Consider the following 19,063-nt stretch of genomic DNA (forward strand, 5'->3'; position numbering starts at 1 on the left):
ATAAATATATTTAATGGTTCTTAAATGGAATTAACTAACAAGGAGAGTGCAAGGTCTTGAGGTCACGAATTTTGTTCAAAATTTGTAGGGTGGTAGATTTAGTTTCTCTGTTGATGAAGATATATGGTTATAGGGGCCTCTACTCAATACTTTTTTTTAGTTATTCGCAGTTAAATTCAGTTCAGTAGCAAACACGTAATGGGTTTAGCGTAGCAGTAAGTGTTCCTCGTCAATTCATTTGTTTTTATGACAATTTTCACAATTGTACGAACAATGAAGGGTAACAAGGTTGTCATATTTTTATACTAATTCTGTTAATCTGATAAATCTTTTATTTATTCTTTCCAGGCACGATTAACTGGCAGTTAAAGGGTTTTTTCTCCTGTTCTTCTTGCGAAATGCTTTTATTGTTCTGTAATAAATATTATTCGGTACTTATACGAAAGATAATGACAAACAAAACTCTTATAAGTTTTCTAGTCATTAAAGGTCATTTCATTTCCAATTTATTTAAATTTCATTATGTATCTGTATATAAAAACAGGAACAGGAATTAGAAATTTTTCACGATCCCAATACTTCTATTTACTATATAATTCATATATAGGTATGTGAAAGTAAAAATTATCGAGAAAGACATGATTTTTAACTAATGTCAGTAAACAACTGTTCTGACGTAGGGATATGATGTCAATGAACATACGGATAAGTTAGTAAGGTAGTCAGCCTCCAAATCCTACGATAGGATTAAAGGTAAAGGAATGAGGAGAAAACAGAGAGGACAGAGAAATAAAAGACTAAATACATTTCCTAAAATATGATACAAGAAGGTACTACTCCACTAAGTAAATTGTTATGACCTGCCTCCTTAAGAAGTGTTTTTTGTGAAGCGATATTTCACACTGAGACCTTACCACAATTTTGGTATTTTTTAATCTCTGGGCTATTAAACGCAATCGAGAGGTACTAGGCTAGCTTTAAGTGGATTAGCAGATTCTATTGGAATCTTTATTAATTCAAATGATACATTTATATATATTACAATGTCTTAGATAGTTATTATATGTTACAATTATGGTATTTACAGTGAATAGTATAAATATTAATGTACAGCGTATGCCTGTTGCCTGTAGTAGTTCCTGGACTTCTGGACTCCTGGACTAACTAGATAGGAGTTATGAAACGAATTCAAAATCCAGTCTCGACCTTACGAGACGATCTTATAATAGTGTTAATCAAAAGATAATAATTTTTCATAAAAATACGATAAAAATAAGAGCTAAATATAAATCAACTAAAATTAAAATAATAGAATATATGTCACCAGGAATATTGTTCTTTATGTTTTAATTTAACTTTGTTTTATTTACTTACATCAGGATGAAGAACATTTGACAAACATTAACATCTTTTTTCTTCCTCTATGACATTAAAAATATTTTATTCAAAAAAAGTAATGGAAAGGTTAATCTTCTTTTTCATCTGTGTCTCTAGACTTTTAAAATGTATATTTATAATCCACGCAAACGAATGTAATCCAGATTTTGTTCATTAAACTAATTCAAAAGGAAGTCTGATTATCCCATAATCCTATAGAAGCAAAGAGAGCTTTAATCTCCAGAAAAAATACTCAATTTTTTTATAATTCAGACACAAACTAAATCAATGTGTCACTGAACATATTAAAAAAACCTTCCTCAATAATCATATATGTTTAAAAAAAAATCATTAACCATAAAATTATTAATTACTAGTTTGAATACTAGTTATATTGTTTGAATTTAAGGTAAAAAAACAGGGTAGTATCCTTGGTCCTATCCTTTATACAGTTTTCACAGCTGAAATCCCAACCCATCCTAACACTATCCTCACCACGTATGCCGATGATACATGTCTATTGTCTGTGAACAATGATCCTTACATTGTATCCCAAACCCTCCAATCCCACATCACCACACTTAAAGAATGGTGCCAAAATTGGAGGATTAAAATTAATTCCAATAAATCCCACCAAATCACATTTACCCTTCGTCGTAAACCTTGTCCAACAGTATCCTTTAATAATACCCCACTTATTCCTGTCGATCCGTTACTTAGGACTACATCTCGACAAACGACTGACATGGAATCCTCATACAAGTCTGAAAAGACAGGAAATTGCTCGTCGATTTCGATTATTACAACATTTACTAGAAAAACGGTCTAAATTGCCAATCCATTACAAAAGACTGTCTACATGACTATTATAAGGCCTATCTGGACATACGGAGTTGAGCTTTGGGGCTCCAATATAACATCAAATTCCTCCCGAATCCAATCCTTACAGTCCAAAATCCTTCGTAAAATCCTTAACGCTCCTTACTTTGTCGCAAATCAAGTCATCCATCATGACCTCAATGTCCTATATGTTGCCGATTTGGTCAAAACCAGATACCATTCCTTCCATGTAAAACTTTCCAACCACCCAAATCCACTGGTTTCTAACCTGGCTTCTCCTTCATTACCTAATAATCCTCCTAGGCGTCTGAAAAGAAGATGGCCTCGGGATCTTCTCTTCTAGAAATGTTATTGGAGTTCTATCAATGGGTAGATTCTCCACATGTTTTTATCATGTCACTATCTCACCTACAGCAAATTTACTTGTTGTATATATGTTATACAGTTGTAAATAACAATAAATAAATTATTTAAAAAAAAAAGTAAAAAAACTGCGAATGGTTACTAATAATAATAATTGCCCTTATAACCAAAAAAAAAAAATGAAATCAAAGAAAAAATAATTATTTATATTTATATTAATTATCGACGATGATTATGAGTTTTCAATAATGAATATGATAATTTATGAAATTGATAAGGATAATTTATGATGATGAAAGATATGATAAGTTATAATTTACAAATCAGATTCATATCAGGGTAAAAAAATCTGATTATTTTAATAAAATTAATGGTATTTTTGGTATACTCTCCTTATAGCTGCCCAAGTCTTGGAGAAATTTCGAGGAACACCACATTTTTCGATGATCCCTCTTTATCGGGGGAACTCTTGAAAGAAGTGAAAAAACTTTTTTTTTATCCTCCTCCCTTGCCATTTCTGGCATACGGGGTGCGGGAGCAGTGGGGTAGTCCGCTGGGGTTTGCGCATGCCAGTTTGTGCTCCCAAAGATCACCATTTTTTTTTTTTTATTCTTTTATTAATTATTCAACTATTAATTTTTTTTTAAAGTAAACAATTATGCACCACATGGTTAAATAAATAAAATCTTTAGCTCAGGGCATGTGATTGGATAATAAGAAACATATTGATGGAAGTTGAGGTTAAACGGTATAAAGAATAAATTAGTCAGGTTGTTTTGTAAATGATTAAAAAAACTGTTAACGATAGAGCTGTGTCACTGAGGTCTTATTTTCCTTTCATTTTAGTCTGGAAAACATATGAATTTTTTTTAATTGTGCAATTATTCATAAGAACTGCATTAAAAATGGTGGGGAGAGGTTCGGGAGTTCAATCCACATACAAATTCTCAAATCTAAACTCAATTTGTAGGCGTAAAATATAAAATTGGACAATTTTCGATGATGGTCCAATCTCTGGAAAATTAAGCTTTTTTTTAGGGAGGATACTCAAGTGTCGATCATGGATATTATTTGAAAATGTGTAAAGCATACGTCGGGTCCATTTTCAACCTTTAACCTGAGCACCAGTCATTGGATAAAAATAAGTATAATCGTTTTTTATACTATGAAGACTAGATTTTACCCCTAAATTAGATTTATAAGAAGTAAATACAAAATAAAAAAAAAAATATCGTTTTTGCACTCCTTCACCATGTCCGATCTTCCAAGGCACTTCAAAAATTCGTATTCAATTTATAATTGATTCTATTTTTCAATCCAAAAACTGATTCAGTCAGTAATTACATGAGAATTCAATTAAAAAATACACCTCATTATTTATTGCAGTCAGTAAAAAGAAATAAACAAAAACTGTACGTCCAGACGTTTTTCCTTCACTCCGTCACAAAAAATGTTTGAAGGGGTAGGTGAGGAACATGGCTAGATGGCTGGAGTAGGAAGGAACGGTAGTGGGTAGCCCCTTGGATTATTCTAGACCACCAGTCAGACGCTCAGTCGCTTCGGTTTTTCAGAGGGAGTTTTAAGTCCTTTTCGCCGCCCCCCGTAGTCGCCACAGACATCACCAAGGCAACAACCGCCTCTTAAACAGGTCCTCCGGTCCTTAAAAACCATACCGTCTAACCTATTTCTATTTTTTTTCTGGATTTTGAACCCATTCTAATTATTTTTTCCATCCAACCTTATACCCAGCTCATGTATGATCAAAATAAATAAATGCACTATAAAAACTTCACTTCTTCTGTCGGATTTACACATCTGAGAATTGTAATATTTTCAAACCTTACTTTGATACCCCCTTGCAGATATTGTGAATCACGCGTAGCAACCTGATGTTACTACCTTACATCATTTGTCACGCGTAACCTAGCTACCTCTATAACTATGAATTTAAACATGCTGGACAACGTTCGATAGAAAAACAACTGGATCGGGTGAAGTTACATTGATATCACAATAACCCGTCTGCTCAGCCTGGTCAAAGCCAAGCATTGGCGAACGAGACCTGAGAGGACGGCGGAACTGACTGGACCCACCTAAGACTCCAGCTGCACTTGAGCCAGCCATCAGACCTCAGGGTCGTGATCACAAAACCATTGTCTCCTTCTCTCACATGATCCTTCGGGATTAAATTTTGTTCTATAGAAATCATATGGTTACAAAAAGTGTCTCTCAATTTATTTAGTGAGTTCAATCTCTCAACATGCAATAAAGAACTCGCGGTCGTAGTGCATGTATCGGGCTTCTGAAGTTGCACACCTACATTTTTTACCTCCCAACAAGCGTATTTTCACTTCATGAAAAGGGGAGGTACTATGCTTCTTAGAAGGTATGAAACGGCCCCATCATTGAAAATATTTCCTTTCCATTGCAAATTCTAGAGTTAAGTGCACTGGAAAAGTGGATGAGGTTACCAGAAGACCTCACTACAAAATGAACATTCACCATAATTAAGAACTATCAAGTTTCATTTTGAAATTTTAAAAATACTAAAAAAAAAAAAAAAGGAGGATGTCAATTGATTCTTATAGAGGATGAACAACATTAAAATTTATTTCAATTAAATCAAAAATACTAATAGTATAAAAAACAATCTTACTTATTATAATACATTACTTTACAGGTTGGTTCAGGTCCAACTCCAGTAAAAGGATTGAGTAAGTACTAAGGGTACTGGTAAGTACAAAAAATCATCCCAATTCAGTAAACAGTAGTAGAAAGCTGAATTTTAATAACTGTAGTAATAATAATGAAAGTAGGAATTTTTAATTTTCCATTAAACATTTTTTAATTTTATTTTAAATTTAAATATTATATTATTCCTTTTACTGAGTATTGTAAAGCTATTAATGATCCAAAATTTATATTTCAGGCGGAACAAGGAATGTTGGAATATATGTAAATCAATTGTTTAAATAAAGTTTGGAAGGTTCACTACTTCATCAAAATTTGAGATTGGTTGCTGCATGTTTCATATAATGAAGTATTTTGCACGTACTTATATTTCATACATTAAAGTTTTAATTTAATTAAATAAACAATAATATTGGTAAAATTAACCATACTATGGATACAATGACCATACTGTTTATAACACCAACCTTGTTATCAATATAATAAAGATGTTGCCAACATTGACAAATTCATGATGATGAAAGCAGTGTCAACAGAAAGAAATCAATTACAAACCTCCTGGTAAGGTCAACTTTTATTTCATGGTAGACTGATATAATATATTAAAAATAATGCATACAAGTTGGTAATCCGGAGGATAGTCCATCCTTTCTCCTCCCATAAACCAGACAAATAGACAATGAAACAGCTAATACGCACTTGAGCCAATGGGTCGAATGAATGAGTGAGGTACACTCCTACACCCCAACTCCAGGTTCGATTCAAGATCTGGTAAATAACCATTTATTCTTTTATATCAGAAGTGAAACACTTCTGAGGAAAACCCAGCCTCTATAAAAGTAGGTGCTTTTAATAAAGATAAAACCTGGCTGTTGTTGTAGTTCTGATAAAATTGCCTCCTTGCACAACCATTGACATAAAAACAGTACTTCCTTATCAAGTACTGTACCCAAGACCCTCCATGGGTTGTAGCAGTACAGTTTTTATTGTTTTGTTTTTTCAATATACATGAAATTAAAAGGAACATCATTGCTAAAGAAGTTACAAACTAATAAAAATAGAGGAAAAATATTTTCTTAACATATTATAATATAAAAGGTGTTTCCGAACTTAAAATATGAATTAAGGATATCAAGAAAAAAATTCCTAATGAAGACATGTCCCTTAAGACTTTGTTTAGGAGATATTCACGTTAAAGATTTTCATTGGTAGGGATTATTTAGGTTATAATAAATTAATTAATGAGTTACAAGTACTTTATTAATGAAATATGAATTTCTTTACATTGCCCTGAATATTAACATAGCCTCGGCATCTTTCTCCCACAGGAGCAATGGCTGAACGGCAATAGATATGTGTCATTGCTTCAATTATCCTTCTTTGAAAAGAATTAAGGTCATTCCATAGATTATTGTTTTAAAGTCACCACAAACAAAATAATTCAATAGTGTCAGATCTGGAGGGCATAACAGATGCAGATCTATCCTCAATGTTTTTTAAATATTTAATATGAATTAAAATTCACATTTCATTAATGAAGTAATTGGAACTCAAACTAATTCAATTATTATAACTTAAATTATTTATAAATGGAAATCTAGAGACATTCATTATTTTCATTCTAAATCATATTTTCAGTTGAAACACTTGACCCTCAAACACCCTGTTAATACAATCCTTGCAAAATTAATTTTTGCTTTTTATTATCCTTATTTCTTTAGTCTTGGATAATTAGAGGCTTTTTCCTTTATCATCTGGATTACATAACATTTTCTTTAGTTGCCTCATTAATCTAATATATAATAAAATTTAGAACATATTTTACATGGAAAATTATCCTACTTAAACTGTCTGCATTATTACTTAATTTGTAAGTGAAAAAAGAAGTTAAGTGATAATGCAAACAGTTAACTTAGAATAAGTTTCTAAGCAAAAATAAAACAAATCATATATAGGACAACATATAATTATATGGATAAAATTAAAAAAAACAATTGAATCTGTACCACTACAGCCCATGAAGGGTAAGGGGTTCAGTACTTTGTAAGGCTTAGACCAACAGTTGCAAAAGGAGATGATTTGGTCAGAATCACACTCCTGAACCCACAGAGCTGACTCAATGGCTACAGTAAAACATATAATTATTATTTGCCACAGCCGGATACAAACCCAGGTCCTTAGAGTAAGTAGTCCATCCCTTACCAATGGCTACCCACTCCCAGATGGAGGAAATTAAGGAAAATATAGTGTAATCCTGATAATGGGGAAAAGATCCTGAAACGACCAATGAAAATAGGGGAAAAAAAATTAAAGGAAGAACTATTTTTGATTAATACATAAAGTAATTTCTTTGTTCCCATATGCTTAGCCATTGAAGTCTTGAGTATTAATATTTCCAAAAGAAAATAATTCGTTATTAATTCAAATTTATTTAAATTATAGGTGTGATTTCTCACACTCAACCATAATATATTCATACCTCTTTCTCATCAGCATTCAATTGAATTATGCCAATTAGGCGTATATTTATTAAATAATAATCAAATTGTATCCTTGTATAGCCTCAACACTTTTTATTACATCAATAGTCCAACGTTTCGGCCATCCTCAAGGACAATCTTCAAATATAAATTCTCACCTCACATCAAAATTTAAAAATTGTTTTCCTGGCTATTTTGCGAAGGTCATTAATAATACGTCAAACACACCCTATTTTTTAAAAAATTCATTAATTTTTAAAACTTCTAATTTTCAATTAATCCACACTAACACTATCATATAAATAAACTATTTATAACTTTAAGTGTATATTGTTATATTTAAAGCCTAATCAGGATTCACAAGAATAATCAAAATATAGGTAAGAACAATAAGCAGTGTTGAATTTATGCAACTAAATTATTGATAAATAACTCTCATACATGAATTTAAAATTATCTTTTTTTACATATCTTAAAATCAAATCCTTAGTTCAAATAAGTAATGTTTATTTAAATTTGGATTCTTAACTAAACAATTAATTAAAAATCTATCCCTGTATCTGATTAAAAAAAGGTCCAGTAATTTATTAAAAATATAGTAAGCAACTAGATTTCGAAAAATATGAGGGTAAAAAAATAATATCGCTGCTTTGTTAAAATAGTGGCAGAAGAAAAATATTTTATTCTGTATTTCAAGTATTCTATTGATTACTAATATAGACTAAAATAGTCTATGGTACTTAGACTGTAGTTACTTTTTGACAACCCTACTGGCATTGGGTTTGTCTTTGGAAGGACCATGGTAGCGAAAGAAACACTTGTCTATCGTAATATCTATGTAACATGTCCGTTTCAAAATGAAACAAGAACTCTTTTTTTTTTCAGATCTGCCACTATTCAAGCAAAGCAGCGATAAACGGATGTAGAACAAATCCTGCTTTAACAATCACAAGATATCTTTATTCAAACTAAATTTATTTACACCTTTAAAAGATTAATTATTATATAAAACCTGAACTATTTAGCAAAGGACTTTAAAAAGACCTGTTGCACATCAACATGAATGTCTCCATGAATAAACTTAATTTTTAAAACAAATACGTATATCAATTATAATAACAATTTACATTAGATTTTACTGTGATTAGTAAAGGAAATACTTTGGCTACACTGATAATTTTGAATGCTGACCATGATTACAATGGTTGATCAAATAGTTGCAATTACCAATATCTATTACCTGAAATTGTAATTTTATTTTTGCAATTTCAAACTACAGTAATTGGTAAGTAATTATAATAGAAATAACTTTTATACCGACATTGCATAAATGATAAAGTTCCATTATTAAACCAGGATCATTTTGACTTGTAACAAATTATTTAAATGAAGTCTTAAGGCTGCATTCTTATTGCACCATCTAAACGAATGACCTCACCATTCATGACAGGATTCTCAATAATCGACTGAACAAGAAGAGCAAACTCCTCAGGCTTACCCAACCGTTGAGGATAAGGAATAGATTTAGCTAAAAAGTTTCTTACTTTTTCTGGCAAAGAAGAGAGTAAAGGAGTATCAAATAAACCTGGTGCTATGGTAACTACCCTAATACCTTGTGAAGCTAGATCTCTAGCAAGAGGTAATGTCATTCCTGCAATTGCAGCTTTACTTGCAGCATATGCCACTTGGCCAACTTGCCCATCAAAAGCAGCTACACTGGCAGTATTGACAATGACTCCTCTACCACCATCTTCATCAGGACTGTTCTGACCAATGAGGCCAGCGGAAAGACGAATAACATTGAATGTCCCAACTGTATTTACCATTAAAGTTCTTGTAAAATCATCAAGTTTGTGAGGTAAATTCTTGTTGAAATTGTAAGTTTTATAAGCTACTCCAATACCAGCACAATTCACAACACAATTTAATTTCCCAAACTTTTCTTTGGCAACATTCAAAGCATTAGTCACATCACTTTCAGAAGTCACATCAACTGAAGCAAAGATAGCTCCAGAACCTAAATCATCTGCCACTGCTTTTCCCTGGGAAGTGGGTAAATCGCACACAATAACTCTACCACCATTCTTACAAATTCTTTCTACCGTAGCTTTCCCCAAGCCAGAAGCACCGCCGGTAACAAGAGCAACAATATTTTTGAACATCTTAACGAAGCAGTCACACCAACGAAATGAAGCTTCTCACTGAGAGAAATCAACTCATCAAGGTCAAATTACATAATTATCATAACAGATTATCTTTATTATCATAATCAAACACTCTTAACCGACATAACGATGTAACCTTAAAACAGTACAACCTCGCAACGAAGTAATTGGCTCAGAACCATCGTTGTCAGTTACAAAATTTTATGATTGATGATAAAAAACCAATAATGAGTAACTGTTTAAAAAAATAATAGAGTAGTTAGGATGCAGTTTTAATCACTAAAAACTGTCGTGTTAAAAAAAGACAAATTTGATAATAAACAATTTATTAAATTTTGCCTTTATAGAATAAAATGGATTATCTTATTGTATTTAGCATTGTTAATATATTTATATTTATTAAATAATAACTTTAAATAGTTGGGTTAATTAATTATATTTAAGTATCATGGAACAATTGTCCATTTGCGTCATTTCCGTAACGCCGCCTAGAGCCATTTTGCTAAGGTTTGGTGTTGTTGTGACCGGCAGTTGTGATTTGTTGATAGTCGTTAGGAGTATTATTAAAGTACGTAACTACCTACTTGGAATTCGTATTATTTATGTTTAATAATTGGTGATATTGTACCTGTTTAGCTATATCTGATTATCTCAGTGCGTTTTAAAAGATATATTACTATAAGACGCTTGGCGTTGATCTGAGCATCCTTGCTACTAATTGTTGTTTGCAGTTTTCTTTAATGTTATAATAGATTTGTTACTTAATATTTAGTGATCCTAAGAAATATTATTGTTCTATTAGCTTTATTTCACTTTTTTTCTTACGATAAGGTTATGTTAAATGTCAATTTAGTCAAAAGTTGATAGGTGTGGTAAAAGTTTCTAGCTGACTTTTTATTCTTGGTTTTATTATTTAAGGATTATCATGGAAAGAAGAGGAGGCAGAGGAGGTCCTTCAAGAGGTGGCTCAAGAGGCAGAGGCAGCAGTTTTGGTGACAGGGGGTTAGTATTGGTAGATTTACTTTTTTCAGTTACTAACTGAGGTTAAGTGACTAAGTCTCTCCATATTCACATTGCACTTTTAGAGATAAAATTACTTGATTTTTAATATTTTGTTCAAATAAAATAAGAATTCTGAAAATGTGAGGTGGTAATTTGTAACTTTAAACATTTTATTTCATTGTACAACTGTAATGTTTTAGTTCACTGTTTCTTATGTTTTGCTAGACATTATTTGAAAAAGTTTTGATGTGTATAATTAACAATTAGTGACTTTATTTGCATCAATGTTTCGCTAAAGGTGCGATATATTATCTACTACAGGCAATATGGCTGATTTTACATTTCGAAACTAAAGCATCCTAAGTTTATTAATGCTGTCACTGTCCGCTATTCATAATAAATACACCATTCCCTTTTTAAGGAATTTTATAGAATAACTCAATTTAAATAATTATGAATTTAATTCTTTTTACAAGGCTAACTGCTTTTTCTGTGTTTTATGACATTTCTTGTATAATTTTTTTTTTTTGTCATAATGACGCCTCTGTTGAATACTACATGACTACCCTCATAAATTGTAGATCGATATATACATCCAGCAATAAAGCTTAAATTACTAAAAATTGAAATGGACCAAGGGTAAAAAAAAAAAAATTAACTTCCTTTCAAATTTCAGATGTTTTGTTTCAAGAAATATTTAATTTGTAAATTAAAGGAAAAGTGTTTTCGTGGTTCTTTTAAACTATTGGTCTGATTTTTTTTTTTTTTTCAATTTGTCACAAATTTAGAAACCCCATGTTGAACCTCAGAGCTTGTTAACAACTTCTGAAGCTGAACGCTTTCAGAAGTGGCAGTCAATTAAGTGTATCACGAGTCAATATCTCATTAAATGTAAAATATTAGGTAATCACAATTCCAGTGTCAATTTCAGGAGTTTTAAAATGATTAAGCTCATTTGTACCTATTCAGTAATTCAAACATAATAGTTTACTATCATATTAAATATCTATTGTGAAGATTATTACACTTATATAATCTTGATTGTTTTATATATTTGAAGTCAAGATTATTAGACATTTGTGTACCAGTAATGTATAGTCTTACCACAATTTCGGAAGTTGATTGTCCATGATTAGTAGGGGTATTCATGATGTGTGAAAAGTTTTAACATGGTAAATGTTATAAGTATAGAATTGTGAGCAGCCTAATTTGAAGTCCAAGATATATGTGTAATGCAGAGGAGCCCTTGTGTATTTTCTGGGAAACTTGTTTTGTGACCTTGTAATGCATACGAGATAATAAAATCTCCTACAGTTTCATCACATCATCTTTCGTCCACCTCGCTTGTTTCTTGTTTCCTATTCTAGTTTTTTCCCTATTAGTTCATTGTTATTTGTATCAATTACTTTATTAGAGTTTTAAAATGTCCTAAGGAAAAACAACACAAACCAATTGTAAGTGTATTGAATGAGTATTAATATTGTTTATCAAAACTTAACTGAAATGTGGATATTTATTTGAATAAATAATACATTTTATATGGTCAATATTTGGAACATGTACAATAATTCCTACTATAAATTTTTCTTTAAGTGCTATACCTAGTTCTTTAATACAGATTCAAATTCAGGATAATGTAGTATTAAGGACATTTAAAGTAAAAATAAAAATGTTGAAGCTCTCATCTTGATGTAATCCGACAAAACATTTACTCTTACAACATAGATGCCTCCTTCTATCTGATTTATTGCTGCCTGAAAATTGTCAATCTGTCCATTTTTACTCATGAATAATATCTGAAAACCCCTAATTTCATTGTTTCTATTAAATTAACTTTGTGCCCTAGCAGAACAGTCCCTTCACATCCCACCAATTCCATGGCGTAGCCATATGCTATAGCAAGATTAACCACCTTAAGTGGACTCATATCAACTACTTATACTTGTAATGCCACATGGCAATCAGAGGGAGAAGATTCAATAAAGTATATATAATAAATACATTTCATGTATTATATATGTATGAAGTACTAATTTTATTTTATTGAAGGGTATGAAAACAAAAAAAAAAAATGTTTTTTCCATTTCCTTCTTTATCTGCTATATTTGTAATATGATTTTTATAGGGACTTGCTTAGGCCAAAATATTAAAGTAAAAAAACGATGACAGAAGTTAAGTTGAAGTATGAATCACTCTAGAAAATATGTGGATTGCTTAGTTTGTTTAATGTATTGATTAAGTTCAGCAAATAGCTCTGATTGCCTTTCTAGACTGATATCAAACTAAGAACCATGTATTTATCCTTGAACTTTAGCAGATGAGGATGAGAAAGAGGCATCAAAATTATCTATTCATGAAACTGATGTAATTAGTAAGTTGTGGATTAAGGAATAAAGGTTGAGAAGCTTTGTGAGCTGCTTCAGTTTAAGGTTACTGTTTTAAGATCCAGAGCCATTTGGTGGTTAACACTATTAAGCACTCAACTATCCTCCCACATATAGCATTGGTAATTTTTTACATTTTATTAATCTTGTATAAATAATGAATTAGTTTAGATAACTGGCCATGTGACAATGGTTAATTTAATGTATTAGTTAATTATTAGTAAATAGTTAATTTAATTTATCTTTATGTTTTCTTTCTTTAGAGGTGGTGGATCTAGAGGCCGTGGTGGCTTCAGTAGAGGTGGCAGGGGAGGTAGTATGGGTAGAAGTGAGAGCAGGTTTTCTAGGGATGAAAGATCAGACAGGCCCCCATTTGAAGGGTAAGTAAAGTTCACATCATTCGATAGTGTGTGTATAATTATATATACACACTTAAAATATGTTAATTAGAAAAATCTTAATATAAGTGAATAATTTACCGTATTTTTCTTAATATGAAGGAAATAGTCTGTGGTGTGGTCCACAACAGTTATTAACTATTTATTGTTCCATTTGACCACACCCCTTACCATCTCCTTCATATTTAGTTTTCTTTAGTCTGTGACATGAAACAGGTTTTTAATTAAATCCCCAATGCCCTTAAAGTAATTTTACTCTACTAAGTAATTAATTTAGTCTCTAATGAATATTTCAGGCGAGGTGGAGGTAGAGGAGGTCCTCGAGGACGAGGTGGATTCAGCCGAGATTTCAGAGGAGGTTAGTCACTGTCAATATTTTATTATTTCATTAAGTTCAGATCAATTTCCTCCTCTCAAGGCTGAGCTTGAGCTTAAAACAGCGTAGTTGGTTTGGGAAGAGGGTTGCAGACATATACAAGACTGATCAGTTAACGTAGATATAAAGTAAATCAAGAAATCAATTGTTTAAAAATATTTAGGTATGGAAAAATGATATTAGAGGCCTTCTTTATACTAAGAAAACTGCGCTAACTTTAATTACTAATGAATATACTTTAAGGGAACATAAGTTAGGCTATTTGTTGGGCTTTTTCTGTGATTAAATAGAGTTGCAAATTTAAGTGACCACTTCTTAAGAAAATACTATATTAAAATAGATATGATGAATATATTAGAGAATAAAAAAAATTAATTATTCCTTATTTTATGGAAGAATAGATTGTTTGTAGATGTATTTACCAAAAATAAACATACTGTATTTTATACAAGTATTAGTAAGTAGTATTTGTGGTAATAGTGCTGTTGTGTAATGCTTGAAAAAATAACCATATCCATTAAAGACTTGTTACTAATGTTGACTAAAACAGAATATGCACATTCATATATACTGCATAATTGAAATTATGAAAAACAGTAACTATGGAAAACAATTTTATACAACTGATTAAAAACGAATCTCATTCCTGTTGCCTCATATGCGATCCCTGCAGCTGTACGCTGTTGAGGTGGCGAAGCGGTTGTGGACTTAAATAATTTGCAAACTACATCCCAAAACAGATGCACCTGTGCACAACGCTTAGACTTTTGAGAAAAAACAAAAAGCTTGTAAATTATAGGGAGCACACATTCGTTTTTCTAACTCGTCCAAGCGAGCAGCAGTTACATATATATTTTAGACTGAAGCGATTGAAATAAGGTATGACTCACTCATATAGAAACCATATCAAACAAGAGATCTCCCTTTCTCATTAAAAGGAAAAGTTGATTACCGAGGCTCATGCAAGCACTGTTGGTATAGAAAATTGTTATGATGATAGAGAAAAAAGCCTAACAAATTACTTTCTGGTGGGCTCTTGGTAAAATCCTAGATGATAGTGACTTCGTTCAGACTATCTTGTCAACAAAAAATGATGGGAATGAAGTTAAGACTGAGGAACCAATATTAAAAACATTTAGGCACAGGGGTTCCACCCATCATTTTGTAAATTCTTAGGCATTATTATTTGAACAATAATTTAAAAAATAAAACTTATTCCGAAAGATTCATTAATTAGAACACATTTCCTTAGTATAAGAGAAGAAAAAGTTATTTGTATTTAAAATAAGTTGATATGGATATATTTGAGTTTCTTTTTTACCAGTAGCTGTTAAGATTTTGTCATTAAAATGTTCAGTAACTTATGTTACCATCCCAACATCAGAAAAGAGGTATTAGTTTAGGAGATTATGAGATATGTACTTATAGTGCAAAATAATCTAATATTAGAAATGAAATTGCTTCATCCCCTCGTGTTTATTATACGCAAGTTTTACTGTATTTCGCCATTTAGCAACGGGAAACAAAATAATCTAGTTGACATCTTTATAAATCTTGTTTCGTCTTAGATTAGTCTTAATCCATTGAGTTGTCTTCCTTTTATTGGATGTACAATACATTTTAAATGTGAAAATTCAATAATGATTGTCATTCTATTTGTCACATTAATATTGTTTTTTTTATCAACAGGTGGAAGATCAGGAGATAGGGATTTTCGAGGTGGCCGCATGGACAGGGGGGGTGGCATGCGTGGTAATCGAGGCAAGAGGCCAGCTTCAGGCCCTCCTCAAATGGGAAAGCGCCCACGATATGAGGGAGGATCTTCTTATCCTGATGCCAATGGGTATTCAGCGTAAGGATTGTCATTCCACATTATTTTTTTCATATATTCCAAACATCAGTTATTTTATTTTTTTTAGTCCATTCCTATCCCGTATTATTTAATTTATCTTTAATTTATTTATTTTCAGTCCCTATCAATCCTATGAAAGAAATCCTCCAGCACAGTCTTCTTACCCAACACAAGTACCTTATAGGTAAGTTCCGTTTAGAACCTTTGCCACTTCCTTACAATTTTTTATTTATTTTATTTTAGTTTTCATTGTTCACCTTCTTACCACCTGAAGTAGGTTTCACAATTTCATTACCATTACCTGTCTTACTAAAGGGTAGTGATGATCAACAGTGTTGGTAAGTTGAGGTTCCATTAAGATCCTCTTGTCAATATTATATTAAGCCGATACTAAGAACCAAGCTCGTGTTACTTGATAAAATAATTTAACCAGATTGTCTCTATTAAATTTGTTTCATTGATGAAAGTTAAAATTTCATTAAATATCTATGATCATGATAATTTTTTAATTGCATTCCTTATTTGACGAATGCTATTTGTTAGATGATTTTATATTTCAATAAACTGAAATCACTTTTAATATTTTTAATTATGTTAAGATAGTCGACTGTGGATCATATATATGAGGAGAAGATGGTTGGGGTGTGGTCAGAGAATAACTCAAATAAGTTTTTTTAAAACTTACTTATTAGTGCCAACGTTTCAGCTAGAATTTCTAGCCTTCATCAGGACTAAGAACAAAAAACAAGTTAACAACCAAGAATAAAAGGAAATATAGAATGATTAAAGTAAATAATTGTACAAAATGAAAATAAAGTAATAAATAAATTGGGAAATGAAATATAAACATAGTTAATTAAATATTTAATAAAATAACATCAAGGAAATAACAATCTAAAGTTATATAATTCAAAGAAATATACTTATTTTAAAAATTAAAGTTTTGGAAAAACAAAGAGAAAGAAAATATATGTAGCTAATAATATATGTAAGTAAAATAATAGAATAAAGAAACAAAATATAAAATTAAGTAAGACAAAGAATATTCAGAAGGTCAGTTGTCCCGAGGATACGGGGTCTCTAGCATCGGGTCGATCACCCGTCTTTAGTAAAATGATTCTAAGAAATATTAGCAGCCACGGATCTGGACAGTCCAATGATTACAGACTGGGCAGGAAAAAGGACTTACTAACTAGAATATAACATCACTTACGGGTAAAGAGAGAGAACTGGTGGAGAAACTAAAAAGATGTAAGGTGGATATTATCAGGCTAAGTGAAGTGAATAAGAAAGGGAATGGATCGGTAAAACACCCAGAAGGGTACAGTATGATGTATTCAGGAGTTAACACAGGACAAAAAACCATAGAAGGTGTTGGCTTTGTCCTGAAGGACGAACTATTTGATAGGTTAGAAGCCTGGAATCTCATATCATTAAGGATTATTACTATAGACATTGTGCTCTTCATCGGCAAAGTCTCCATGATACAGGTTTATATTTTTATTTCCTTAATTATGAAATTGTATTACATGTTTAGTTAGTCATACTTTTTTTTTCCACTTCTTTCATTCATTTATTTTTATCTATTTTCATTCTGTATATCCTTTTATTCGTTGGTTATCTTTTTTTTCTTTTTCTTTTTTTTCTTTTTTTTTTAACTCTGATGAAGACTAGAAATTCTGGCCAAAACATTGGCCCTAATAAATAAATGTTTTTAACATATTTTTGTTAATCTCTGACCACACTCCGAACCATCTTCTCATATTTAATATTTTCATTTAACTATTTCGATTTAGGCTTAGAAACTAATATAATACTGGATTAAGGTAAAAAAAAAAAGTAAACCTTTTCTGATTTCCTAATCCAGAGAGAACTCTTAATTGTCTTTGATAGTTAATTAAAGTAAAAGTTCATAATAACCTGTTGCAGAGGAGCTGGAAGTGGTGGATATGGTGGAGGTGATGCTGGAGCCTATGGAAGTAGTGGTGGCTATGGTAGTGGAGGTTATATGTCATCCTCTGGTTATGATAGCGCTGGTGGTGATTATGCTGGATACAGCGCTCCACCACCTCCTGCATCTGACCACTATGGAGATTCTTACAAATCGAAACACTATGAAGGTATTTAATTTGACTATCTTTTAACCAATCCAACCAGTTCTAGTCAGGCTCTACCATTGATTAGTCAACTTTTGAAACATTATTCTCCTATTGGATTGAATTTTAGGATTATTTTTCTTGGTATTAAAAAAAAAAATAGACTTACTCATAGAGTTCAATTAATTTTTTGTAGGTTTTATATAATCTCACTACAGCCTATGGTAATTGTATTTTGACCAATTATTGCTATATCCCTCTTAGAAATTATGTTATTCTTTAATATCAGTTTTTAAGAATACCATCTTTTGCTATTTGTTTACTTTTTTTTTTTATATTGTAAGCTTAATTCACTCCCCTTCACTAATTTTAATATTAGATCCTTCTGTGCAAGATATCCTGTTGATTATTACTATTCCTAATTTTTCTAGAAGCTTAATTATATCATTACATTTTGGGTTGAGATGGCAAAGAAATGATTAAATGAAATTTAATCAGGTATGACCTTTTTGGACATACTTAGCCATGCATAGAGAATAATTAATAGTTTTATAGTGTGAGTTTATCAATCATTGGTGCCATGTACAATTTTCTTCATTTTTTTACAACTAATGGAATTGCAGGAGATTTTTTGAGTTTCTCCAGCACATGTTCCAACACAACACAAAATTCCCACACTTCTTTTTATAAAAATAACAAATTATAGCCCTGGAAGTATATTTGAAATGGACTTACATAAGCCTTTAAAAAACAAAAAAAAAATGCAGAAAGTCGCGTATTGAGTAAGTCCAGCTTCAATTGGATTTAGACCTCTTAGTATTATTTCCTTAACTAGTTACTTAGGCACTGTGCATTCGGCTCTTCAAGCTGTGCAAGTTTCTAGCAGTATAGCATTTGAATCATCTTAAGATTGAAATTGCCTAGAATATTTTTTATCGTAATTAAGACAAAGAATGGTAGATTATTGAATGAAAATAAATGCATACTGTAATACTTATTTTTCATCTTCTGCTTACAAAAAAGGTTTGATATTTTAGTT

The 19,063-nt window shown here is 31.2% G+C and overlaps 2 protein-coding genes across 7 annotated transcripts in view; one reads left to right on the forward strand and one right to left on the reverse strand.

Annotated features, from left to right (window-relative positions):
- The first annotated feature begins 4,583 nt into the window (after positions 1-4,583).
- LOC106685953 (uncharacterized) overlaps positions 4,584-19,063 on the forward strand; it is a 30,537-nt gene continuing 16,057 nt past the window's right edge. Inside the window, exons 1-9 of one of the 6 annotated variants that reach the window (XR_010842839.1) lie at positions 4,585-4,966; positions 5,261-5,294; positions 5,510-5,832; positions 10,835-10,918; positions 13,566-13,682; positions 13,997-14,058; positions 15,766-15,928; positions 16,047-16,112; positions 17,858-18,048. Coding sequence is in view for 5 of the 6 variants with exons in the window: in XM_014428980.3 (XP_014284466.1) it covers positions 5,783-5,832; positions 10,835-10,918; positions 13,566-13,682; positions 13,997-14,058; positions 15,766-15,928; positions 16,047-16,112; positions 17,858-18,048 (733 nt within the window). In the remaining variant the exon portion in view is untranslated. Of the gene's footprint in view, positions 4,967-5,260; positions 5,295-5,509; positions 5,833-10,379; positions 10,485-10,834; positions 10,919-13,565; positions 13,683-13,996; positions 14,059-15,765; positions 15,929-16,046; positions 16,113-17,857; positions 18,049-19,063 lie in introns of those variants that run through there. The other 5 variants (XM_014428982.3, XM_014428980.3, XM_067045238.1 and 2 more) reach the window with 5 other exon arrangements.
- Positions 8,690-10,069, reverse strand: scu (scully). The gene has a single exon (XM_014428987.2). It carries the CDS (start codon positions 9,911-9,913, stop codon positions 9,146-9,148), a length of 768 nt encoding a protein of 255 aa, XP_014284473.1. The 5' UTR covers positions 9,914-10,069; the 3' UTR covers positions 8,690-9,145.

The sequence above is a fragment of the Halyomorpha halys genome, unplaced genomic scaffold (assembly GCF_000696795.3).
Source record: "Halyomorpha halys isolate HHAL.00 unplaced genomic scaffold, Hhal_1.1 Scaffold760.1, whole genome shotgun sequence".
Taxonomy (NCBI): domain Eukaryota; kingdom Metazoa; phylum Arthropoda; class Insecta; order Hemiptera; family Pentatomidae; genus Halyomorpha; species Halyomorpha halys.